Raw genomic sequence first — 27,751 nt, 5'->3', positions numbered from 1 at the left:
CCGCCTGCGGCCCCTGCCTCTGCTGGCAGGCAGCTCAAGCCTCTTTCTGCTTCATCTCCTTTTTCCCCTCCACCCCCTTCCTTCCTGACCGATTTCATCAGCCTTTTCTGCCGTTCTGTGAAGTGATCCTGTGCTTTGCTGTAAAAGAGTGATGCTGTGCACTTTCCATGTCTTCCCCGGCAAGGAGCCTGCCGCCTTCTGCCTGCCAGCCTGGGAGGGCACCTGCAAACTGGTGGAGGGCCAAAAGCTCTACGAGGGTGAAAGACCCTCCTGCAAGTCTTGTTTTAGCTACTGAATGCTATTTTGGTTCACCGTGATGGTTTTCTGACAAAGTATGGCTTGATTTGGGGCGGCGGAGGAGATGGAAATAAGAGGAACCTGAAGCCCCTCAAGAGGGAACTGGTTCTTTGACTGAGACTTGTAGAAAACCTGATTTCCCCTTATCTGTGTGTCCTCGTCCCCCCCACCAATATGCTTTGGATCATCAGGTAACTTCAGCACTCGGAAGTAATATAGTAATAGCAGGTAACCCTGGACAAAACAGGCAATTGCAAACTCACTGTAAGTCCAAGAAAGGGAAAAATTACCCTAAAAAAATAACTGTGATCCCCCCCTCAATAAATGCAGTAAGGCAGGGAAACATGATGCTCATGAACTCTCTATGTCCACTCTTGCTATTGTTTTATCAGCTATTTCTGGCTCTCCCATATCAGAGAAAAAGTGTCTTTGCTATGATCTGCACTTAAATGCCAATAATAGGAGAGGAATCAGACTGACTTCTTGCTGCAACCCTGCCAAATTCTAGCTTGACACCAAGCATTGCAGGTCATCCCAGAAAATGACTCCTAGTGTTGGCCATAAACTCCTTTGGGCAGTCTAAACGATATTGCACAAACTTTATCCAATAATAGCACCCATATTTAATTTAGATAGTATTTTGGTTGTGCTGAAACCAAGGAGATTGACAGTTTGCCCACATGAATTACTTTTGTGTTCCTTACCCTTGCAGAAAAGGGAATTGTTGTTTTTAAGCTGATCAGTTAGAAGTTTCCTCTTACCACAGGCGATCTTTCTCGTTATTTTGAAACTATTAAAAGGCTATAATTTCTTGCACCCAGTCATAGAGTCTAGCCTCCTGATTTGAAAGTATTTGACAAATAATGTATAAAACTGGAGTAATTTTTACATCAGCTGACAACTGAGACTGCAATCCGTAGGAATGTTTACACAAAGATGTTGCATAGCATGAGACCCTAAGCTTTGTGACAGAAGTACAGACACCTATTGGAGCTGTGATTGAGGCTTCCCAGGAAAATATTCAGACATCTCTACAGAAGAAGATTTTTTTTCACCCCTCAGGGTTCATTCGAGGGCAGGCAGGGGGTCTGCGGTTGAGATGGAAAGCTGCAGTTAGCAAAGAATCCAGATTGTCATTGTCCACAGTTTGCTGATCCACACCTGATTCCAGCAGTCCTGGTACCTTGTATTGTAGCTTGTTGAAAAGGTCAGGACAAAAATGCATAAATGCTGCAAAGTGTGATCACATATGCATCATCGCAGAGTACTGGGAAATAGGTCTGGAAGAGACCTTTGTCATCTCATCTGTTGTCCGCCTCCCAGACTGCTCTGCAGATGTTGATTCAGTCAAATGGTTTTCACATGCAGGGGAATCCGTGGGGTCACTGGGAACACCCATGGCTCTGTAGTTTAAAGAACGTACCAGGTAGGAAAAGGACTAGAAGCTGTTGTACTGCTGGGCTGAGGTGGGAGCGAGGAACCATGAAGGTTCTCTCTGAGGGTTACCTGGTGGAGCAGAAGGTGTTTCAGGTGGTGCAATATGGCCCTACTTTTGTAGATGCCCGTGGTTCATTGGAAATACTGATACTTCTAGCTAGTCAAGGAGGCAGGGGAAGAGTTTTTAATGAGGGAAATTCTGTGAAAATAAATTCATTTGTCTCTGAAGCCGCGTGGTTTTCTCTTCAGCCATTTTTGCCAGTGAGGACTACAAAATACTTTGCTTTCAGAATCTGGCTTGAATTTACTTGTTGAAGTATTCTGTTGCATCAAAGGATTAAAAGATGCCTCGGGCATATGGCAAGGTGGAATTGCAACCCAGGGCAGGGGATGTATGTTGTTTTAAATAGACCATACTTGACCCTTTTTTTGCTTCTGGTTATTGGCCTGGCTGTGTAGCATGACTGTTCAGGGCACTCAGCAGTAGCTCCCTAGTGAGCCTCTGTGGGACAAATGTTTTGGGTTTTGCAGAGGAATCCTGACTGGGAGAGGGATTATTCTCGAATGCTTTTGGAAGGAAAATAATTGTGAGAAGTTGTTGTTTCCAATTGCCTTGTGACCACTGACACGCGTAGTTTTTTTAACTTACCAAAGCAGAGTGAAATCACTGACGGATCCTTTCAAAGAATGATCTTGAAACAGCACAGGCCTGAACTCAAGCCATTGGTTTCCCTTTACTACATAAGGGAAACATCTTTCCAGTCTTAGACTTTAGGATTAAATCATTTTTGGCTTTCAGCTAAACACATGTGTGACAGGAGTTATGATTAATTTTAAATTAACCTGTAGGATATAATGCTACATTTGGTTTGCTTCAATTTTAACCTTCCTCAAGGAGAATCTAGGGAGTTAAATGCTGTATTAGTGTTTGCAAACTTTATTATGTTTATTGTTTGTCTTTGCTACAAGTAACATGAGTAATATGTGTTCAGGTTCATACAGCAAAAGAATTAAAGCTATTTCATTAAATCTAGTGATAAATGCTGTAATTATATTACTCCTGAATGGATATGAGCAACGTTTTCTTTAACAATAGAAATAATAACAAAAGCAGAGCTTAGAACGTGGAAGAGCAGAATCCTGTTTACAAATGGGTCCAGTTTATTAAATACACACCTGATTTTGTTTTGAAGGAGCATCTCTATTTTGGTTCAGAACAGTTTGAAAGACTTTACATAGAAGGAATAAATCTGAGAACAAAAGAAGCACTTGTTTAAGTTTGTTGTTGTGTCTTCACTTCACCCTCTGAGCCAAAATACATTATTTGCTGATTCCTGCTCATTTGCTTCCTACTTTACCGTCATTGTCATATCTGTTTTTTTCATATGTTACAGGGAATGTGTATAAAGGAGGATTTTAAACCTTAACTAGCCTAAAAGAAAGACAGAGGCTTTACCTGCTGGCCAGTGTACACAACAGTGGTGCACGGTGGAAGATTTTCTTTGGAAGGAGCAGTTGTGAGAGAATGACCTAGAGGGTCACGGTGTGAGTCCCTCTCTGAAAATAAAGCTGTTTCATGGGCTGGCAAACACGGGATCATTTAGGCTGGAAAGGACCTTTAAGATCAAGTCCAACCCTTAGCACTGCCAAGTCCACCAGTAAACCATGTCTTTTAAATGATGGGCCATGTGTCATGGCATGTAGAAGGAATGTATTTTGACGTGAAGCCTACTATTTACCATAGTCATTATTTTAGAGAGAATAACTTTTCCAAGAGCTTTAGAGGCTGTATCAGTTGCACTGTTTTCTGTGAAGGCTTTCTTCAGAAGGCTGCCAAAGTTGGGGACTAAGCAATCCCAATTTGGTTTTTTCAGTCGATATTGCGCTAATTTAATTCTCACGGATGTCAGAGCACTCTCTAACAACATTTTCCAGGGGCTTAGTGGAGCGTTCGTTAGAATGATTCGTGGAGCCTCAGCTTGAACATTAGTCTCCTTTCCTGTTCCACGCAGGGAAGTCCCTGCTTGTGAAGAGGAGGTGATGGATAGTCGCACTTCTCTGACTGTGCCTTTTTGTGCTTCATCTCGCTGCGGGCTGGGGCAGCCTCAGCAGGTGCGTGGCTTCACCTCCCACTCTAGCTTGTGTCCCAGCGGGACTTTCTGTCCACTTCTGATGCCATTTTCTTTTCTTTTCTCATTTCTTTGCTTACTAGGTGAGCATTGATTAAACTAGAAATTGATGGCCGCAATGAAGCGTGCTGCATTTCCCTCGCAGATACCTGCATCAGTTTTTCTCATGATTTTTCTGTCTGGGAAAATTCAAGGAGTTTGTATCAAAGGCTATTTTCTACAGTATAAATAGTAGTCCACAGATCTTTTCTAAACTACAGGTCACCTTATGCTTGCAGAAGTAGTTCATAATCTCAGTGTTTATTGTAGCCATGTAATTGAAATATTAGATGATAGATTCACAACAGGTGGGTTATTTCAACATGCTTTAGATTGTAGAGCATGAAGGAGTATGTAGCACTACAATGATACCTGTACTCTGATGATTTCAATTCTGCCAGTTTTCTGTGAAGTTAAATCAGTAGTGCAGTTCATTTTGCAATACTGGGATATGATCCCGTAATTAAATGATTTGTATGAGGAAATACTTACTCTTTCATAGAATCATAGAATGGTTTGGGTTGGAAGGGACCTTAAAGATCATCTAGTTCCAACCCCCTGCCATGGGCGGGGACACCTCCTGCCAGACCAGGCTGCTCAAAGCCCCGTCCAACCTGGCCTCGAACACTTCCAGGGATGAGGCATCCTGAACTTCTCTAGGCAACGAGTGCTAGTGTCTCACCACCCTCACAGAAAAGAACTTCTTTCTAATATCTAATATAAAGCTCCCCTACTCTAGTTTAAAACCATTTCCCCTTGTCCTGTTGTTACAAACCCTTGTAACCAGTCCCTCCCCAACTTTCCTGTACCCCTTCAGCTACTGGAAGGCTACTGTAAGGTCTCCCTGGAGCCTCTGCTTCTCCAGACTGAACAGACCCAACCCGTTGCCTGCTAGTCAGTGTATTATTTAAACTGGCAAGAAATGGATTGCTGTTCTCTTTAGATGCCCTTTTCAGGTGACTCTCAGCTCTCCTGTCCTTTTCCACCACCCTCTCCCGACACATTCTTGCTCCCTGCTTGGTTAGCAGCGGCACTCAGGAGCTGACGAAGCTGAAAGCTCAACCAATGCACCCTGCAAAAATCTTTGGCTTGTTCCTGCTGTTAAATTAATTTTGTCAGGTTTTGTGGGATTTTTGGCATATGTCTTCGTTTGTTTATGTCAGTTCATTACTCATTTCTTGCTACTTAGTCATAAGCTGATGTTTCTGTCCAAATAGTGAGCCCAGAGTAGGAAAACATTAATACTTTTGCCTGGATATTCTGCTGTAGTTGAATTGTATCTAATGTTTTTTGTAAATTTGGTTTAGCATTACAGTTGTCTTAAGACTGGGAAAGTAGACTCAAAAGGGGTAAAAAAAAACGATTATGGTAAATAAAAAAGTTTTAAATGGGAATTTGGTTTAACTTTGAAAGCTCTCACAGTGTTGCTCAGTAGACCTACAGGTGGAGGGAGGGAAGTTGTTAAGGAAACCAGCTGCTTTGGTTTGGGTTAGACAGGAATACCTGCAATGAATGGCCTGTTTCTGGTCTGCCAGGCTGTATGGGGAAGAAATAGAGCAAGGAAACAAATCTGAATTTTCATGTTATGTAAACTAGATTGGTACTTAAGTATTGTTAAGTTATTCAGTATGTGCTGCTTGCCTGGATAACAGGGGTATGGTGAGGCTCATGGAAGGTCCTTGGCTCATTTTCCTGGACTTTCCAGCTAAAGGGAGTGCCAGGCTGCTGGCAGGAACAGTCGAGCTCAAGGACAGACGTGGAGGAAGGAAGAAGGTATTTTTATTTTTTAAAAAACAAACCACCACATTAATTCTTTCAAAAATTTCAGTAAGCATATAATTTTGTTTAAGAATTAATGAAAAAGGTCATTCCACCATGACATTCTTGCTAATTATGATTCAAAAGAACACCTTGAAGATAAATTGAGGGGATCTCCATAGTATATTGGCTGAGCTGGGGCAAAAATGTGGTGGTATAGTGTGTTCTGTGATGTAGCTATATTGGAAAAGTGATCTACTGTAGTAGCTAAAAATGGACAAGTTGTTTGGGCTTGTGAATCACTAATATGTTGGTGTATAGTTAGTAAGAGAATAGGAAAACTGTAAGCATAATCTTTCTTTCAGCTAACTATTGACCTGATGGCAACATAGTAGTGAGCAGCATGGTGTGAGATGGAATGGGAATGCAGAGTTCACTATAACTCTATCAGACTCCCAACGACAGAGTATGTTACCATTCTTATCGTACCATAACCTGGAAATCTGTGTTGTTACTAACTTCCACTTTTTGGCATCGATAAAAACTTTCATAGTTTAGGACTCTTTCTATCTAAAATTAACTTTGCTTTATAATTTTTACTTTTCAGTGTATTTCCAGCTGTACATCACTATGTATACAGCTTCGATGCTGAGCAAAATAGGGTTGCTCCTGTGTTGAGATATTATTTTAAAATCCTGAAATTTACATAAGATGTAAATCTGATAGGGAGGCTTCTGATGCGTATTATGTAAGGGTATGAAACTGCAAAATATTGATAAAATGTAGAGCAAGTAATGAATTAACTCTTTTAAGACAAAAAATGAAATTTCTCTTCGGTATCCGTTATAGCTCTCCTGAGTATTGCTTTTGATCCCCAGTAGGTCTTAATTGCCAGGACACTTTTTGAAACATGACTTTGTGAGCAGTCTTGTTTATAATCAGCAATAAACTGCAGAGGTTTAGGGTTCTTCTTTTTTCCAACTCTGCCTGAAACTCCATCGATACAAATTTTATTACTCAAGGTACCTTCCAAATTTGCTAGTCTTTAAGCAAGCAAGTCTCAGAGGTATTTCACTTACTATAATATGTTTCCCATATAGGCTATCACATTTGCCTGTTTCTCTTTTTTTACTGTCAGTCAGCAGCCTTACCATGTTCAAACCTTTTGAGTCTGTCATTTTTATGTACAATATATTCATACTCATTGCAAATATTTTTTGATTTGCATGCCATAAGCATGCTGGCTTCCCCACTAATATTTTAATTGACTTTGTAACCTACACACTACATTTCACTTTTACTTTTGGTCTAATACTCTCCTATTATTATTTTTTTTATCATTGGAAAAATAATTTGTGTTTAGCATCTGTAACTATGAGAACTTAAGTATTTTTACTTTGCATTTCTAATACCCGTTCTTTATCTGTTTTAGCATCTCCCTGTATTCTTCCCAGTGTTCTTTACTTCCTATTTTCTTGTAAGTATAGCATATTCTATTTTTCCCCTCAGTTCCTATTGACCTGTTTAACCATGTGGAGTTAACTGAAGCTACTTCTCACTCCTGAAGAAAATAATTCAATTACTGTGTGAGTTTAGTTCCATTTATACACCCGCTCCTTATGACTGGGGTATCTTGCTATTCCTCTAACAAAGATTTAATGCAATATCTTTTTACATAACACATTTATCTAAAATTGCACAGCATTCATCTTGGTAGAAATTAAATTTTAATTCCATTTGCTGATACTGTCCTATTTCTGTTTTCTTTATTCTCTTTGTTTAGTGTTCAGAATTTGACTTGAACAGGTGGGTCCCTGGCAGGTTTCAGGAAACAACCAGTCGTATATTCATCTCTCATTTTGTCTCATCTGTGACATGTTTTAAATGGTTTGCAAATGAAAATTGAGCTCACGATTGTGACTGGTTATGTACTAGTCCCATTATTTTTGCGTATACAATTTTTGCTTTATTTAATAGTAACTCTTCTGTCTTTTATGTAATGACTTCCTCTGATATTTTTGGTTTCTCTGTGTGTTCTTAATGGATTGTTTCTTAAGGCAAGATTCAGCATTTTAGATGTACCCTGTGTCTAAAGATGTTCAGAGCCTGTTACCCATGAATCATCCCTTAGCAAATATAAGACCTAGCACAGCTTTATGGATTTTCCACTGAACATCTGAGGCTCCAGTGATCAACTTTGGAATTATAAAAACTAGAGGTGCTAGAATTCCCAAGCCCGAAGTTCAAACAGAGATTTTTTTAAATTATTATTTCTTTTCCCCCACCCTGCTTTCTCAAAGTACTAAGTTGTGAACTCAAGTCCTTCCATGCACTTGCAGTGATAATTTTTTTATATGTATTTTTTTTTAAAACTACAAATTGACTCTTGAGCTATGATCATACCAGTGTGACTCCTGTGAAAAGATGGGCTCCTACTTCCACCTCCAAATAGTCAAATTGTCCTGTTGTAAGCTGCACAAGCTATCAAATTCTCTCTTGAGGACACTGCACACTTTTATCTCAAGCATCAGGCACAAGATACTCTGTTCTTGGTTTTGTACAGCAAAAGGGTTTATAGTACCCAACTAAGCCCTCCCTTGTTTTTGACACGATCAAGTCGTTGGTAAGTCCTACTCTCTGAGAGAAATCTTTTGGTTGGTCTTTTTTAAACTTCCACTGAAATTTGCCTTAAACCACATTCGGTTTTTTGGTGGTCGGAGTTTTTTTCTCTGCCACATCTGTAACTTCCTAATTTCTTGATAATTTTTTTTTCTTCAAAATTTCAACTTCCAAATATTAATCTTCATAATGTCTTTAGAGGCTGTGGTTTCATATTCATACATTGGTGCTGCTGAAACAATATGTCCCACTTAAATATCATAGTACTTATTCTGTTCCTTCTGTAGTAGTCTCTTCTGTCTAGCAATAGTATCGATATTGCTACTTATACTTAAATCTAGGTACGCATCATTTCTGTAAAGAAAAAAAAAATTCAGTACTTTATAAAAGCAGATTTTTGAAGTGGAAAGTAGTTCTGGGGGATTGGGCCCACCTGTAACTGGTAAGGTTGGCTTCTCTACCAACTTGCTCTGTAGCCTGAGGGAAGCCACTTTCACAGCTCTGCACCATTTTCTGCGTATGGCACCATGTGTTAACTGCTTAAGTAGTGCTTTATGGAGTTACCACTTTAGGCTTTTTCTCCACGAGACTCTTCCTTTGATAGACTTTTCATAATTATGACAACAGGTGACACACTAGAAGGCCCAAGGTCTTAAAGAGAAGTCAATTGCTTTCGCCAGCGGTGTGACGAGTGTGTACCCAAATGCTCCCTGTCCACATGTGTAAGGGCAGCTCCCAGGTGTTTTTTTTTATTTGCTTGTTTACCACTATACTCTTGATTTCAAAATCTGATGAAAATTGGTGTCTTATTATAGGCTTTTCTCCAAGACTCGTGGCCTTGTTTCAAGATCTTTGCATCTCTGCAAAGCCCACAAGGTGCAGAACTGCACCATTCGCACAGGGGTTAAGCTGTGGGGTGACATGATGTGGCAGGCAGTTTATGGGTGCCTCTTTGTATGAGGTCTTCAGAAATCATCTTAGCTCAGATCCTTGACTCTCCTGGAGGCTGCTTTCTGTTGAGTACCTCTGAACCAAAAATAAGAACCTGCTTGGTGCACACATCTCATCAGAAGACTCTAAAGCTGTGTTTACGCTTCCTGGAGACCTCTGGTCTTCTTCTCACCTGTACTGTCTCCCACTGGTGTCGAGGCCCAGCTATGTCAACCCTTCAGGCGGCAGCAGAAGTGCTCCTGGAGCTTGCAGCCGTCTTGCTTAAGTGCAAGACTCAGGACTAAACCTGCGGTATTCATCTTTTTCCAAGAGGTACCCAAAAGCCTCAAGTGAAGATTCCAGAGATGACTCCTTTGTGCTTCCCCTTCCCACCCCAGCCAGTTACTCCTGTCAAGGTCAGTGATTTCTGTTAAGGTGATTGCCCGTGTCAGAAGCAGCCGGCAGCATTCTGTATCGCAGCTTACCCAAGCGTAGGGTGCCGCGGGCTGCGTTAAGGCACCTGGCTGTTTGCTGAGAGATGCCCTCTCTGCTTCGAGCTAGTCTGGCTTCATGTAATCTGCTCATTGGCCACCTCTTAGTGAGCCTGTTGTCTCAATGACCGGTGGGATGTTCACTGCCTTCTTTTAACAGCTGACGTTGGGCAGTGGCTGGAAAGACACGTGTAGATCTGTAAAACCAGAGAAGTTGCTTCGCGGCGGGGCTGCTCACTCTGGATACTCTGAGCACTTGGAGCTTGGGGGCTCCTGTCCTGAACTCCTGAAGTCCTCTAGCCCTCATTGTCTACTACTTTTCTGCATTGAAATCCCAAATGTTTTTTACGGCACTTGTGAATGGAGCTCTTGCAGACTCTGGTATTTGAAAACCTCATGTGTGTGGCAAGAATGAAACATGAAAGTGTACTGACACGTTGCTTTCCAAAAGGAGGTAAAGGAGAGTATTTTGCACATAGCAGCACTGTACTCATCTATCTAAATCTCATTAATAATTTAGCTAAAATGTTCTAGAAAGTTGTGATGTCCTTACAGGAGTTATGTCATGTGCATGCACGTATATGTTCGTGTCTATGTACGAAACTCCCTGGGATGTCTTAGCAGTGTCTGTTCCAGGGTAGCCTTTCATTAGGGCACTCGTACTCCGCAGGAAGAGAGCCGGTTTTTTTAGATCGCTTTGGGGATTGGATTAAATTGAGGTGAAGTACTCTTAATATAGAATGTGTTCACCTTAGAAGTCAGTGGGAAATAGCTGGATATGCTTCAGGTTTAAACCTTAGCCTGTTTTGCAATAGCTTTCCTCTGTGGATGAGCCCCGAGAGATGTCTGTACTTAACTCTCAAATTGGTGAGCATTTCAAGTGAACGCCGCAGTATCATAATCTGCAGCTCCAAGAACATCAAGATAGGAGGGTTCTTCCTTATGAAATGCTCCTAGGATTAAAAGACCTCAAGAAGGAGTATGTAACCCAGGAAAGTTTTCCTTATTTGTACTTCTTTCTGAGAAAAAGAAATACAACTGTTCACTTCTCCCTTCACGTACTTTGGTGCATGTTTCTGTGAAATATGGCTTGGATTTCTTGACTGGAGTGATATCAGAGGCACTTACGAATTTTTGTACATATTTTTTCCTTCTGACCACCTTGAGGAACAGCTAAAATGATGAGAGTGATCATGTGCACTGTTTTCTAACTGTCGATATCGTGACTGTAGATTCAGTGGAAGAAATGTCACTAAAAAGTGAGTCTAAAACTGCAGTGAAAGGGCAGAAGAGAGCAATCCCCATTTATCTTGATGCTTTAGTAAAGGAGAAGACTTTGCTAACCTGAGCAATGTTTGTTTCTATATTTTCAGTGAAATAATAAGAATGAAGATGTATTTGGAAAGCCTTTTGCAGTTGTTAGGAAAGGGACTTTTTTTTCCACTATAAGACTGTGGAAAGTTTACTTAATACATTATGCAAAGAAATATACAGTTCCTTTTCAAAGACTTTAAGGGATTTGTTGCAAATTATGTGTTAATAATGTTATCCATGTTGTTCTCATGGGCATTGTCTTAGCAAGCATTATGTCTCATGTTGTGTTATTTCCATGTAAACTTTCTTTTGTTTCCATTATGACTTGGAATAGTCAGACTAAGGTAGAACCTGTATAACTTGAGGGTGGAGAAATGCCATTTTCTCTGGTTCTGATTGCCCACTTTCAGGAGCAGAATTTTATGTTCTGATTAGTTGTAATTCTGGTTGGCATTATGAGTTTATCATTACACAGAATCTTATGCTCTGAGTAAGAAAAACATTCAAAAGCAAAAGTAATTAAATAGCCTATGACCTACTAAAGTCCACTGTGACCTCCTGAAGTCCAGCAGTGCTGCCCTCTTCCTAGCACTATCATAGTAAACATACAAATATATCTGATGCTGCAGGTAATCAATGAAACAGAAAACTATCTACAAAAGGGGGAAAAAGTGGCTACTGTAGACCATATTACTCTGTGATATGGCAGCCAAGATAAAAACTGGTGTGAGATGGAAATAGTTTTAACTGGGTAGAGAAATGTTACCCAGGGTACATGTGTGTATGTGTGTTTTTCTCATCTTGTATCAATTGCGTCCACAACAGTGCTCTTTAAAAAAACATCAATTTTTTTTTTCTTTTAAAGAGCACGTTAAAATTAACACCTATACAAAATATACAGAAAATACACAGTAAATACAGAGTTAGTGCAGACACATGCACGTCTCCTTCCCAACAGTAAGAGTGTTGAGGAGGGTTCAACGCCAGCGGCTGATGACGGTCATCAGCAGCCTGTAAACAGAAGAAATACTGCTTTTTGCCCACTCCACTCCTCCCAGGCCTCTTTGGGGATGCCTGGTCTAATGCTGGGGTGTGTGCAGCTTAGTTTTGGTAGCACTGCTGACCTGATGTAACACCATAGTCGTCATGGAATGATGTTCTGAAAGGGTTTAACTGAAGCGTGCCTTTCTTTCATAAATGACCTGTACCTTCAGAACACGCTGTCAGAAACCCAGAGCAGTGTTTTAGGTGAAATGTACAATAAATTCAGGTATTTTTTTTCCTTCTCACAAATATTTGGAGTGATGTTTCCAAGGAAGCTGGAACTTTTATTTGATTTTACAATTTAAGTGCTGTAAATGCATCTACTCATACAAAAAACCAGGCACATATGTAGGTTTTCTAAACCCCTCATTTTGAATTTCTGTAATCTGTGCCAATACACTGCAATTCTAAGAAATATTTGCTGTGTAGTTACTGAAGCAGAGGTGGAAAAATTACTGGAAACTTAGATATTATGTTTGCATTGCGGTATCATTTTCTGGGGTTGGTATCTCATTGTGCAAAATATTTGATGTAGTGCAGGGTTAACACTGAAAAGCTCAGCAGTGTTTACAGCCAGAGCTGGTTAGTGCACAGGAACTTGGAGCAAAACAGCCCTCCTTGTAGGCAAAAAGGGAACATGAGGCAACCTGCCCTGGGCAACTGACCTCAAGTCATGTGTGTTTATATATAAAGTGGCCTATAAAGCAGTGAAAGCATAGAAGGGACTTTGGAAAATATACAACTTCTACTACCTATTTATTTAATTACTTAAATTATTATTTTATTTTTCCCCCCCAATCAGTTTTGTGGATCATATGTTTCTCTTTCCTCTACTTGAGTTGCAATCAGTTAGAATTACCATGTTGTTTTTGTAGTTAACACTTTCAGAAACTGTTGTTAGTGGTGTTTGTGTTTGTTCCTTTGCTCATCCAAGTGGAACACTTCTTATTAACCATTTCATTGCTGGCATGTTTGGTGTGTGAGAGTACAGGGAAGGCACGAGGGTGCCTGAAGCTCCTTGTGAGCACTGCGGACTTACGTAAAAATATTGGGTGGTTTTGTGATTAAAAGGAGAGATTACTTTCAGTGCAGATGAATGCCAAGCAGTGAGGAGGGGGACAAAACAGACTTCTAGGCAAAACCATGCCTATAGCAAAACACAGAACAGCTCCTGGACAGTGACTGGTTCCAGACTACATGTTACTGCTCAGGAAAAGGGCACTGAGTTTGTTTTGGATAGTTTTCTGCAAACAGCTGCTCAGTACTAGTGTTTTAAAAAAAAAATAAATCAGAAATTATTATAGAAAAGGAGTAGACAACAAAAGAGAAGGCTCAAATATTGTGCCACATTATAAATCCCCATCTTGGATATTGTGTGCCATTTTGGACCCTGTTCCAAGATTTAATAGAAGAGGAAGAGGACTGGAGAAGAATGACAGGCTCGGGCTGCCTTCTGGAAGAGAAAAGGGTAAATAAGATTGGAACTACTCAATCTGTAGGATGGATGTGGTGAAAGGGATGAAGAAAAGATGTATGTTGCAGAATTTACTGCCAAAAGATACATCAGAAGACAAAACTGTAGTGGTTTCAAAGCAAGGTGCACAATTGCATGGGGAAAAAGGATTTGATTACATGGGTTTGGGTGCAGGCTATGGTTCTGGCCTTGCGAATTTTAGACATCGTTAAATTTCTGGTGGCTGGCACTGGGGAAGATACTCAGACAGCATCGTTCACACCTCCCATCTTCTTAGCCTTGTTCCTTAGACATCTCAGCGAAGCCTTTCAGAAACAACTCAGTCAGACAAACCTTTGAATTCGGAGTACCACCACAGGTACATGTGTGCTCAAAAAGAAATGTGCAAAAGAGGCTTGTCTGTTCTTAGAGCACCCATTTGGATTTGTCCCCGGTATTGTTGCAGGGAGGGGAGTGTTTGTACTCCAGGCTCACTGTGTAAGCTAAACTGAACTTCTCCAGAATTTGGGAGAGAGTAATGGTGTGGCAGGAGTAGCTTAGAGAGGAGCTTGGGATTGCAGCTCTTGGATTGTTGTGAAGTTGTGTGTTACCTGCTTTGGTTTTAATTCTATTTCTCTAGATGTCTGGCACCGTGCATTTTAATTGTTATCCCGCTTGTGGTTTGGAGAGGTTGCTTTTTTGTGTCTTCTGCCAGTGTGATGGGGATAATGATGATACTTTTCCTGTTCTGCCCTTCTTCCAGCTACTGTATTTTGTGTCTGTCTGCCTTCTGAATAAGACTAGTTCCTTTCTTATCTGTTGCACATGGCTTTTTTCTTTTTCTCTGAGAGCAGCTGTATGAAACCGGTGACTGTTAGCAGGTTTTGGTCTGCAGCTGCAAAACTAAGTAATCCTTTTAATTTCATTTTGCATCTGTTCAGTGAAGCTCTGCCCAGTAGTGGTATGTCTTTGCCTTTGAGAAGATCGTACTACATTAATTAACAGTCTGCAGTTTGAAGGTTTATTTGTAACTATGAGAGCTGTTTGTTTACCTCTTCATCATGGTTCTACAATAGTTGACAACATTCAGGGTAAACTGTTTTTTTCCAAGCCCTTATTTTTTTTAGAAGGCTCAGTTTGAAAGGAGAGGGCTGTGGTGGCTTGTTTGTCGTTGATATGCTATCTCCATTAACGTATTAAAATGCAGAACTGCTTTTGCTTTGCTATGAAATTTTAAATTACATTTTAAAATGCAATTAGCGTGAAAATAAGGTGTAGAGGGTCACAATCATGCAGCAATAAGAACAAACACGTTTTAACTCTGTCGATGCCGTTTTCTAATCCGTCCCAGCTGGCCAAATCCCCCTGCGCAGAGGTGCGGCTTCTGAAGCCAACAGGTTTTTGTTTCCAGTCTAAGTATCCTAAAAATGCGTTGACAAGATTGGATGTAGGAGACTTCTTCTTCGGCAGCTGTCCCTCGTTTGTGGTTTGAAACTGCAACAATTGACAAGTGCAGACTGAGTTTATACAAAAACTCAGACGGTCTCTTGCTAATTCAATCAGCATGAAAAGTGGCGCGTGGTGTTTACATCTTGGTCTCTCTTGCCAAAAGTCTTGTCTCTCAAAGTGTATAATCATTGCCTCTTGCATCTCAAAAATAATTTTCTGGTATGTGAGTACGTCTTTGGAAGTACAAGTCGTGGGAAAAGCTCTTACACAAATTCACTGACTTTTTTTGGCTTAGTCTAGTCTATTGTGCTCTGCTGGTTCTCTGCGTTTTGCACTATGGCTCAGACAGAAGCCGTATCATCTTACACGGGGGTGATTTGGGTTGTATTGATTTCTCTCGCCGATGAAAAAACAAACCACTGTGGCCAGTGATGCCATTTCATCTTGTCTTCCTGCAAATTCCCTTTGGATGGGGTTCTTCTACAGGAACGTAATCAACATAGTGTGGTTTACAAGGGAAAAGTATCAATAGCATTCCTTAGCAATTTCATATTTGGTATGCTTGAATTTTTTTTGATTCTGCTGAAATGCAAAAAAGGTATTTGGCAAACAGTGAAAATTTTAGGAATAAATGTGAAGCTTCTGTTACAATATAAAATATTTTTTTCATTTAATTTTGCTCACCTCTTTTGTCTCTGAGACTGATTCCAAATTAAACTCAGTTTCTGACTCTTCAAACAATTGAAAAAACTTGAGTTGTCTTTAATTTCTTCACAAGTGATATGGTGAGAGGATTAAATCACTAATATAACAAGAAACACTTTAAAAAGTAAAATAAAGCCTTGTTATTGTAGAGTTCCTTTGACAGACAACTTGGCCTACTTGATCATAACACATTTATAATCAAAGATTTACTGATTATAAAAAAAAATTTTTACAATATTTGAAATAAAGACTGTGTTTATATCTGAAGGCAGTTTCCGAAATACAAACAGAAAAACTTACTACGTTCTAAATTTTAATTTCATTAGTCTTTTACTGTTCCTCTCCTATTTCATATGGGTCAAACTAAACAATATTTGAATATGGTTAAAGTGTGGAGATACAGGATATTCAGGTTATCTAGGTGACCCTTTTAATGTCTTCACTGGTCCCACAAGTGTTCAAAGTATCTTGAAAAAAAATAAAAAATTAAAAATCAATGCATTGCATGTTACAGCTTGAAAAATATTGCTTCTTCAGAAAGATAATGATGAATTTAACAAGATCCATCAATGGTGTCTGATGAACAACTTATATGTGCTTTAACTGCTTTTTAAGGCAGCATATGCATGATGTTCAGGGGGCCGGTTAGCTCAGTGGTTTGAGCGCGGTGCTGGCAACAAGGACCAACACCAAGGCCGCGGGCTCGATTACCCCTCGGTCCCCTTGTGTTGCCAGGTCTAGTCGAGAGGTGGCATCCCTGCCCAAAACAGGGAGGTTGGACTAGATGATCTCTGAGGTCCCTTCCAGCCTAGGCCATTCCATTCCATTCCATTCTGAAGTACCTGTTTGTGATGTCAGGGCTGTGGCATTCCAGGAGATTTTAACAAAGCCTCAGACCTCAGTTTTGAGGAAAAGGCTTTCAAGACACTCCAACACATTTTTCCAACATTTTTAACCCTACTGTCCCCTCCCCCATGCACACTCCATTACTTGAGATTTCATGTGGAGACTTTAACATACAGATGGATTATAGATTGGAGACGTTCTCTTATTTTCTGTAACAAATGCTAATTATAGGATATAATGTTTCTAATGTGGAATACAGAAAAACCTGTCCCTTCTGTGTCACGAGGAATGAGCTGTTTACTTGCGTGCTTTCAAATTCTCTCTATTTAAGTGACTGGGCACGAGACCAGAAAGCCATCCTGCTCTGTTTGCCAATTCTAGTATCAAAAATTGTTTGTACTTGAGAAATACCTCATTGTCTATGAATCCATTAGAATATCCATCACTGCATGGGTCTTGTTTCCTTCTCGCAGAAGTACAGTCTGTATTTCTTGGTTTCAGTTTTCCTTTAAACACTATACAATCTTGTCAATCAAGTGCTTTATTTGACGTATTTTGAGTGTTGCTTTCTTCTGTGTATTAACTTCTTGTGGCATTTGAAACAAAAGGCTTCTGCTTTCTCTTAGTTTTTTTTCAAAGGAAAATTCTCAGTCGTTCAATCTTGGTGCTGTTAGATAACTTAAAAACGTTTGAAAGCAGGAAAGCAGAGCGTTAACCTACTAAAGTGCCTGGGTGTGAGGGATGTTAAAAAGACCTTTCCCTTCCTTCTAAAAATACGTATATGATTGCCCTGTTTGGCTTGCTTAAAATGTGTTTTCTCACAACTATAAGATGAATTTGTTGTATCCCTCTATCACTTGAATTTTGCTCTGTGCACAGGGTCTATTTCAGTAACTTCCAGGGGACTGAGTTTCATGTTTCCTGTGTGTTCTTAATATGACCGGTGTGTGCTCATGCTAACAGGGATTTTGAAACTGCTGAGCTAATAAAAGGTGATCAATAGAATGTTATTGTTTAAACTCTTTCCAGGTACATCCACCTTTATGGAAGCATTAGCAGCCAATGGTACAACCAACATCCAAACCTCTGTGACAGGAGTGACAGCCAGCAAACGGAGGTTTATTGATGACAGAAGAGATCAACCTTTCGATAAAAGGCTGCGCTTCAGCGTGAGACAAACAGAGAGCGCGTACCGGTACAGAGACATTGTTGTCAGGAAACAGGATGGATTCACACACATTTTGCTATCCACAAAATCATCGGAAAATAATTCACTAAATCCAGAGGTCAGAACAAATCTGATCTTGTTTTTTCGGGGAGGGGGAAAGGTGCTGAGGGAATTCTGTGTCGGTCTCATTTCTGCCTGTTATTCGGACACGAGCATATGCTAAACGCAATTCAGACTGGTGCTTGTGAGAAGTTACACATACAACTGAAATTAAGTGTAATTCATTTGAGCTTTAACAACGTTATCTGAACGTGTAGATGTCCTGTCTCTTAGATATGTGGCAAGTCATGAATTGCAACTTGAAACAAGCTTGAATTAAAGTTCTCTTCTTTTTTTTTTTTTTCTCCTTCCCTGAACTGGTTGCATATGCCATCTGCTGTCCAAATTACAGAAATGCCATATTAGTGCTTTAGTTACAGATAACTTATAGTTTTCTTAATGATTTCATTATCTTAGTTTAATTACATTTTTGAAATGCAAAGCTTCTAATACTTTTTAACTTTTTCTAATTTTGGCATCATGGAAGAAGTTAACTTTTCTAATATGATGGTTGAGCAGATCCTAAGGAAAAATTAAAGATGTTGAACATTTCATGGGGAGAGGAGGGGGCGAGTACAAGATGTTACTTTTTAATGAAGTAATAAAAAAATTTTAATGAATTTTTGATTTTTCAGGTAATGAAGGAAGTCCAAAGTGCACTGAACACAGCAGCTGCAGATGACAGTAAACTTGTGCTCTTCAGTGCAGTCGGTAGCATCTTCTGCTGTGGTCTTGATTTTATTTATTTTATACGACGTTTAACAGATGATAGAAAAAAGGAAAGCACTAAGATGGCAGAAGCTATTAGGTATGTAAGACTGTCGTCAGTCAGCTGAGCGGGTATTCTTTATCGTGTAGTCTGGCCTGGTTTATCTTTTTTATTTGAAAAAGTTCTAATTCAACAAGATCTCGGGCATTCACCCATTGTGTGATATAGTGTGCAGCACTTCTTTGTACTTCCTCTCCCTTTCTGTTTGGGTTGTCATTTCATGTATATTACTACTAAAATTTAACTATGAAAATTGGCAGTATGGTAATACTCCTCCAGCTGAAACCAATTTTGATAGACTTAAACATCCATGGGGTTTCAGGAAAACAAACTTCACACACACACAAATACAACATGTGCATTGAGTAACTTAATAGTACATTCAGAGCGGTAGAATGATGGATATTTTAGAGGAGTGTGAATATTAGTGAATATCATCCCAACTCTAGGTACCAAACCTAATGTCTAAACAAAATGAGCTGAACTACTACAAACTAGAAGAATATAGGTTGAAAAAAGTGTGAATCTTAGAGAGATGTGTTTTAACAGTACAAACAAATAACTTACTGTTTGAGCACTGGTTTTGAGGGCCTGGGCTCTTGGATTAGCTCTCTCATGCTTCCAGAGTATCTGTGCTCCTTCAGAGATTTATTTTCTGTTGTTGTTATCAATATTCATGTCCTTAAAATAGGCCTTGTAACATGTGAAGCTTGTTTCACTGGAGACACCGTTGGCTCACAGAGGTGGTAATAGTTAGGTTTCTTCAAAGGAAAATTTTCAGTCGTTCAGTCGAAAAGTTGCCTGTGCCGTGACTTTAGATGTGACCAGGAGGCTCTTAACACTGGGCTTCTGTCACTAATTTAATTCAGACCTGTCCAGGAGCCTGATTCATCACCTATTATTTATTGTTAATGAAACGAATAAAGCTAACTTAGAATGCTTAAGAACCCCCTCTTCAAATATAGTATTGGTATTTTTCTCTTATGTGCTAGAGAATGTCCTTTCTGGAATCTTTAGTGATTATTTAAATTATACTCTGTCTCTAGATGGAGTGTTTGTAGGACAGCTTGCAAAAAATGATTCCACCAGAAATATTTTTGCATTCATCTGTTTCAGTTCACTAGAATGAATTAAGAAGCAGCAAGATAACCTTTAGCAACGGATGCAATATAGTAAAAATGTCCTGTTTTGCAGAAATATAAAAACATTTAACACACACAAAGAGCAAACTCTAAAATAATCACTAATTCCCCTTTTAAAAATATTCGTTATTAAAATCCCATATTTCAGCATCTAATACTGAAATGAAAAATCATCTGTCACCCAGAGCAAAGGACTGCTTTATAGGCACTGACAACCGTGTGTTGTACATTGTATTCTACCCAGAATTTGTCATGTACATGAAGTAAATATAGACAACTTCTTCATTATGTGTGCTAGCTATTAGCTGAGAAATGTCTGCACCTCAACTTAGAGACGTAAGGAGCATCTACTTGGTCTAGTGCGTGTGTACACACACATGCGTACGTACACACACTTTTCTTAGAAGCTCTTGAGGGCGTTTACTGTTTGAGAACAGAGAGAGGTATGTAAGCATCCATGCTTTGTGGGTACTGGAATTAATTGTGTTGCTAATGAGGAAATGATTATGCTTTTGTAGCTTAATAGCACAGGACCCATAGCATCGTGAGCAACCAAGAGAGGGAGGTGAGGAGGGGAAGTTTACAGGTGTGTGATAAGTGAAGATGGACCTCTGCTGTTGATGGCTTGTTTGTAATTTAGAAAGGCAGATTTATTTATTTATTAAGAAAAGCCATCTCCCCGAAGTCCAGAAATACTCCTTAAGGAAACTCATTAATGCTTTGGCCATCTTCACTTATACTTTTGTACCTTCACTTAAAAATAAAGACAGATAGGTGCCTTATACCAGTGTCATACATAAACAGAGTAAGGACCAAGGCAGGGCTGTAACCATCGCTTTGGTGCCCAGAGGGGAGATGTGACTACAGCCTCACCTGAGTGGGGGCTGCGAGGCACCTGGAGGTACCCACAAGTGCTGTTATCACCTGGGGCTTGTAGGAGGGGCATTAAATCCACACCTGCCCAGTTACTGTGCTGCTACGGGCTGGGAGAAATGTTAGGCTTTCACAGAATCAGAGAATGGTCGAGGATGAAAGGGACTTTTGGAGGTCATCTTGTTCAACCTTAGTCTGCTTAAGCAGGGTCACCTAGAGCTGGTTGCCCAGAGACATGCTGAGGCAGGGGTTTTGAGTATCTCCAGGGATGGAGAATCCACAGCCTTGCTGGTCACCTGTTCAGTCACCCTCACAGTAAGAAAGCGTTTCCTGAAGTTCACAGTGAACCTCCTGTGTTTCAATTTGTGGCCATTGCCTCTGGGCCTGTCACTGGGCATCACTGGGAAGGGCCTGGGTCTGCTGTCTTTGCATCCTCCCTTCAGGTATTTATACATGCTGATGAGATTCCCTGCCCCCCAAAGCCTTTTCTTCTCCAGGCTGAACAGTCCCAGCTCTCTCAGCCTTTCCTCACACGAGAGATGCTCCAATCCCTTAGTCATCTTGGCAGCCCTTTGCTAGACCGTCTTCAGTAGCTCCACATCTCTCTTTCACTGGGGAGCCTATAACTGGACGCCAGTGCTGAGCAGAGGGGAAGGATCACCTCCCACAACCTGTTCTCCTAATGCAGCCCAGGATACCATTGGCCTTCTTTGCCACCGGGCGTGTTGCTGGCCCAAGTTCAGCTTGCTGCCCGCCAAGACCCCTAGGTCCTTTTCTGCCAAGCTGCTTCCCGGCTGTTTGGCTTCCAGCATATTTTGGTGCCTGGGGTTTTTCTTCCCCAAGTGCAGGGCTTTGGAGTTCCCCTTGTTGAGCTTCCCGAGGTTTCTGTCAGCCCATTTCTGTGGCCTGTCGAGGTCCCTCTGGATGGCAGCACGACCCTCTGGTCTGTCAGCTCAGTTCTGGATCAGCAGCAGCAAACTCTGCCTCATCATCCAGATCATGAACAAAGCTGTTGAACCCAGCACTGACCCCTTGGGGCACAACGCTAATTCCTGGCCTCCAACTAGACTTCATGTCACCGATCACCACCCTCTGGCCCAGCCATTCCGACATTTTTCAGTCCCACCTCACTGCTCATCCAGCTCATACATCAGCAGCTTGTCTATGAGAGGCTTACGGGAGAAAGTGCTGAGAGCCTGACTCTCAAGTCTAGGTAGGCAATATCCGCTGTTCTCCCCTCATCCCCCGAGCTAACCACCTCATCGTGGAAGGTTATCAGGTTGGTTTTGAACGTGCTGTTACTGTGGAGGTAAATTACTACTGAGTTTTCAAGGGCTGGTGTATTTTACTCTTTCTATACATGTAGTGAGTGCATGTTTCTGTTTCTCTTCAGGAATTTTGTGAATACTTTTATTCAGTTTAAGAAGCCTATCATTGTAGCAGTAAATGGCCCAGCCATTGGACTTGGAGCATCTATATTGCCTCTGTGTGACGTGGTTTGGGCTAACGAGAAGGCTTGGTTTCAGACACCATACACTACTTTTGGACAAAGTCCAGATGGATGTTCATCCCTTACATTCCCCCGGATAATGGGCCTGGCTTCTGTAAGTAGCTTGCAGGGTAGGGGCTGACAGCTTCACAAAGCAGTTGGGATTATTTCTCCAGAGTGATTTCTAGACTTTTTACTTTTGCTGTGTTTATTATTTTTATTTTTTCCTTTCTCTCATGAAAACCCTTTCATGAGAAACCTGTATTTAGAGCCTCTCTGCTTGGTGCGGTTAGAACCCGGTCTTCACCTGTGTGCACGGGACTTAATCCTACATCACAGGCACCCTTAACCTTGGGTGGCAGAAGGGTTACGTCCTGCATATCGGGACACACCTTCCTTGCTGATGCCCTGTGAAGGCGTTTCCAGCGCGGCAGAGAACGGGCGGGTCTGCACTTCTTCCCTAGCAGAGCTATGGGCAGTCTCGTGCCAGGGTACAAAATAAGTAATGGGGCTTTCGTGCGCTTGTTCTCAAGAAGTTGTGGCAAGCTTCCTTGCTTTGCAGATCTCTGCTGATGTTTAAACGCTAGCGTGTTATGCAGGAAAGAGTCCAAATCACCTTTGTGAAGGATTTTTAATTTTTTTTTTTCAGTCTTGCACTCTCTTTACAGTGTTGCTAGATTGAAAAATGAAATGAGTAATGCTTTGCATTGTTGCTGAAAACATAAGCCATGTGTAACTTAGTGTTCCTTTTCTTGCTTTTCCAATTAGATGAATCAAATGTAACAAAGTATTTTAAAATCTCTTACTTACCTTATTTTCATGATGCTTGCATTTTTTTAATGCCATATTCTTTGAAAACTTAGACCTGTCCCATTCCAATTTGAAGTTGAATAGTAACAGTGTGAAAAAGAACTTGTAGCCACACCTGTTTTTCCTAAATTACTGTGTAGTATAAAATACAGTTTCCCCTTGTAGGTATTTATTGATTTAAAAACACAGATGTTGATCGATTAGAAGCATCAGTTTGAACAGATCTAATGACTAAATGTGTGATGTCAGGATGTAGTTATTAGAAGAGAACAGAAAAGGTAACTGAAATAGATTAGCAGTTATAAGAGTATCTTTAATATCTTAGCATGTTTCAAACTACTGATTGTACCTTTCCCTGTTTATTTGGCCATCCATCCATTCATCCATCCATCCATTCCATCCATCCCCGACCTTTAGAGACTTGTGGTTGTTCCTTTTCGTTTCTCCAAAAGCTGTATAAAAACACAAGTAGTTCTTCCCTAGTGTAGTATTCCATGTGTGTGTTTGTGAATGCTCACATATTTAAATATAAAGACTTAAATCGAAGCTTCCAGTGATAACAATTCCATAATATTCAGTACAAAAAAGGAAAAAAAAAGGCCACTGTTTTCATCCTATCCTTGATCCTCTGCAATAGTATCTTCCCTACTGGGTCAGTCTTGGCTGGTGAGCAGGTCTGTCACAGAGGTGTTTTGTTTTGTTTTGTTTTGTTTCACAGAACATGTTCAATTGAGTGGTTTATTACAGGAAACCTGAAGCCCAAACCTTAGGATCCAAAACTGATACTGTATTGGAAATACTAAAAATGTTAGGACTCATAAATTTGATTTTTGAGTTTTGAAAATGATCTGTAATGGAGATTAGGGTGGTGTCTGTGCAGGCAGATGTGTTACGGAGTTCTTGGTCTGATTTTTTTTTTTTTTGGTCCTGGATATAAATTAGCACAGGAGCCATGTGTTCACATTAGTTCACTCACTGGGTTCCGCTGTCAGCCTCCAGCATGCTCAGCAGTAGTTCTAGTGTTCTTCTGTCAGTCATGAGGGTTTTGCCTTTCCATGGCGCCTGCAGTTTGCCTCATGGCGGACGTCTGGGTCTTGGGTGCTGCAGAGATCAGCTGCCTCCCGATCATGGCACGAGAGAGCCGAGATGCTTGGCGTTGGCGCGCTGGCACGGAAGGTGCCCACGAGCCTCAAAGGTCTCGCTGTAAGAGAGAGACCAGAGGATGTCCCAGGGAAGTTCCTCTGTGGAGGGAGAAAGGCTTGAGTAGAAAATGAGTTGATAAGGAGAATCTTCTATTAACGAAATATTTTTATCTTCTTCATTTCTATTGCTGTATTTGGAAAGTAACTACCAGATGTGTTAATGTCGCAGCAGGTGCAAGGCGTGATTATATGATGAAGCTTGCTTCGTAGCGGGTCTCCCACAAACGCTATGTATAGATCAAAAGTGAAGATGCCAGGGCAGAACATTTCCCTTCAAAAACCTGTCAGCTGAGACACTAACGGGAGGGCTCGTGTCATGTGAGGTTTTCCACTATTGCTGTGTTAGGGCTGGCCTCCGATAACTGCTCCGTTATCATCTGTGTTTTTCACGTGCAGGAGAACTCAGCAGTTGCTGCTGAGTTTTAGGAAACAAAAATAAAAAAATAAGGTACTTTAGCATTCATTTTTCTCCTTGTTACCAAAAGATATATGTGAAGAATACATAGACCTGGCCAGCTGACTTACTTAAATTTCCAACTTTCCTAATGCCCAATTAGATTGACTTCATGTTTTGATCTTTGATTTAAATGTTATGTATCTTATAAAATTATTTTGGAAGATTTTTTTTTTTTTCCCCATATCCCCTTAGGAAAATGATTCGTGTTTCTAGAGAAAGTCGTGTATATCACTGATTTTTGGCTAGTGTTTCAGGTTAGTATCGTTCACATGAAATCTAGAAAATTAGAAGATTCAGTTGTAATAGTTAATGAACCGTATATAGTTGATTTTGCTTTCGCAGAAGGTACAACTATAGGGGTATACAATTTGTACCTTTAGTTTGAGACTTTTTTTTTTTTAAACTAGTATATGTGAATCACAAATCTTTTTTTTTTTGGGGGGTTGTTTAATATTCCTAATGGACAAAGAGTCAGAAACTAAACTACCAGTAGAATCTAGACTTTGTATTTCACTACAAAGTGGCAAATAATAGACCTCTAAGGTTTCAAATTTCTGCATGTGTAAAATGGGAATACTAGTTACCTACAGGAAGTTGCTGTAATAATTGCCAAAAATTCCAATATTGGGAAACAATATAAAACTCAGAATTTTGTCCCCAGAAATGCTATACCCGTCAGCTTTGGGTGTGTTACGACAAACAGCCTTATTTCCCATTTTCCAAGAGTGCAGTGATGGTTCTGTCCTATTTTCAATCTAAATTATTCATTAAGAAACAGTAAAACTGTTGTGGTTTTGGGAGGGGTTTTTTGAGGTTGGCTATTACTCTGACTTTTTAACCTTCACTGTCTGTTTCTGTGCAAGTGTTGCTGCAAACAAAAAGTTTATAGAAGTAACTTTACTAAAGGCAGAATTAAAGTGTAAGTGTAGATGGGTGTAAGTGAAGTTTTAATGGAGAAGCTGTTAAATAAATAGTGATCAAAAACATCAAAACATCAAAAAGATGTTCGGAAGTGGACATCACTTTATTGCATAGAACATAGTGCTCTGTTCTGTACCTTTAAACTATGTACAAGGTCTTTAAAATACCGGTGTGGGTTTTTTAAGACTGCTAACTTGGCTTTGGAAATGACTTACTGGTTCGATATTGGACTCCTGAATAAAATGGGAATGTTTACTTCCTATTAATTTGATCAGAAATTGGAATATATCCCGCTCACTTCAGTAGGTTCCTAATTCTAAGACAACCCAGCTATTTGCATTATAAATGAAACACTGCTGAAGACTTTTGAGAAGTGCTGAAAAATACACCATACGTTTAGGTGTCAAACATTTTCAGCTCTGAAAAAATATTTTAGTTGCAAACTATTTAACTGTTCTTTTCTACCAAGCCTGGCAGTCCTCAGGAGGTCTCCTACCACAAAGGGGTTATCTTTGCAATTAACGGACAATGTAGATTTTTTAGCAGAGATCTCATTGCTGCAGTTAACGTTATTATCAAGGACAAGCTGCTGTATTCCTCGCTGGTTTACAGATCTGCCAGGCATTATAACTATTAATATACACAGTTAATCACGTGAGCATTACTGCAAGAAAGCTAGAGGTAACGCACGATCCTGAACAGGAAATGACAAAAGGCACTTTCACATTTAACCCTTAATCATAGACCTCGTATTTTGGTAACTCCAGCTGTAGCGTAGGCAAGTCTTTTTCTTTGTTCCAGTTGGAAGAGCTGTAATAAAACTATTTCAAATAGCGCAGGCATTTTCCTTATTTGTTTTGAACATTTTTTCCTTTAATGAGTTTTGTCTCATTACATTTCATACCAGAAGTAACTTTTTATCCCTTCAGGCCAATGAAATGTTGTTCAGTGGAAGGAAGCTGACAGCGCAGGAAGCTTGTGCCAAAGGACTCGTCTCCCAAGTGTTTTGGCCGGGAACATTCACACAAGAAGTAATGGTTCGAATTAAGGAACTTGTCACATGTAATTCAGTTGTAAGTTTCCTTTATTTTCTTACAATACATTTTCATAATTAGGTTAATAAGACTGAATCTAATTAGACTACGTCATTACATCCTTCTTAAAAAAAAAAAGACCATTTTCATGAAACAAGGATAATATTTTAGGGTGGACAATGACTTTTAACATGTTCCTTATGTATCTTTCTGGGTTTTTTAAGGATTTTTTTTTTTTTTAAAGTTTGTACCTAACTCTTCATCACATGCCACAGTACATGGTGGTTAAGAACAGCACTGGACTCTCTACAATATGTTTTTGGTTTACCATAGTTGCAGAATTCCAACTTAATTCTAATCAACAGCGTAAACAGTTGCCCTAAGAACTGCACAGAGATCGTGAGCTATCTTGAGTTTGGTTTTTTTAGTTGATTTTAAATGTTCAAGTGATTCAAGGTCTGCTTGGTTATTAGAGCAGTTCTGGATAATAACGTTACGATTAACCTTCACCAACATGGAATTGGGAGTTTTCTCTAGTTGTCAGTAAAAAGCCATCTATACATATATAAATATTCATAGCTGTACTTTTCATTATTTCTGCGTTTTTGCACACTTGTAAATTGTGTTGGTATAGGGTAAAGCAAATCCTGGAGTGTGACGCTACCAGAAGGACTCAGAAATGTTTCTTAGGGTCATAGTATGTCCATAAATTTATAAGTTTGAGTTCATAATAAGATTCAGGATTTGTCCATATAAACCTGTAAGTGCGTGTGTTGCTCAGTTCTCACAGAATACTAACCCAGCTCCCTGGTTTGGGGGTTTTTTTTTGGCCCAGGTACTTGAAGAATCCAAAGCTTTAGTACGTAATATCATGAAGGTGGACTTGGAACAAGCAAATGAAAAGGAGTGTGAAGTTTTGAAGAAAATCTGGGGCTCAGCACAAGGGATGGACTCAATGCTAAAATACCTGCAGAAGAAAATTGATGAGTTCTGATGAGATGCCCATTGACACTGGAATTGTATTTCTTGGACATCGGGGCTGATGATGAAATATGCCCATTTTAAAATGTCAATATAAACTAACCCCTTGCTCAGCTTGGGAACAGGAGTGGATGCCCCCCCCTCCCCTTTTATTGTCAAGGGGTTTAAAAGTACTGTATCACTTAAATTTGAACAAAACTCCTTTCTCCCTGATTGTTACACATAGATATATATACACATGCACACACGAGTGTATGTGTGTGCATATATGTCTTTTATATATATATATATATAT

General features: G+C 40.0%; 1 protein-coding gene across 1 annotated transcript in view; it reads left to right on the top strand.

The window, feature by feature from the left end:
- The window catches only part of LOC104270814 (chromodomain Y-like protein), a 68,114-nt gene extending 40,645 nt beyond the window's left edge, over positions 1-27,469 (top strand). Inside the window, exons 3-7 of the mRNA XM_009865285.1 lie at positions 17,541-17,797; positions 18,414-18,586; positions 21,956-22,166; positions 26,371-26,514; positions 27,311-27,469. Coding sequence (XP_009863587.1) covers positions 17,541-17,797; positions 18,414-18,586; positions 21,956-22,166; positions 26,371-26,514; positions 27,311-27,469 — 944 coding nt within the window. The remainder of the gene's footprint in view (positions 1-17,540; positions 17,798-18,413; positions 18,587-21,955; positions 22,167-26,370; positions 26,515-27,310) is intronic.
- Positions 27,470-27,751: the final 282 nt, after the last annotated feature.

The sequence above is a fragment of the Apaloderma vittatum genome, unplaced genomic scaffold, assembly GCF_000703405.1.
Source record: "Apaloderma vittatum isolate BGI_N311 unplaced genomic scaffold, ASM70340v1 scaffold4332, whole genome shotgun sequence".
Taxonomy (NCBI): domain Eukaryota; kingdom Metazoa; phylum Chordata; class Aves; order Trogoniformes; family Trogonidae; genus Apaloderma; species Apaloderma vittatum.
This window is presented reverse-complemented; position numbering and strand designations above follow the sequence as displayed.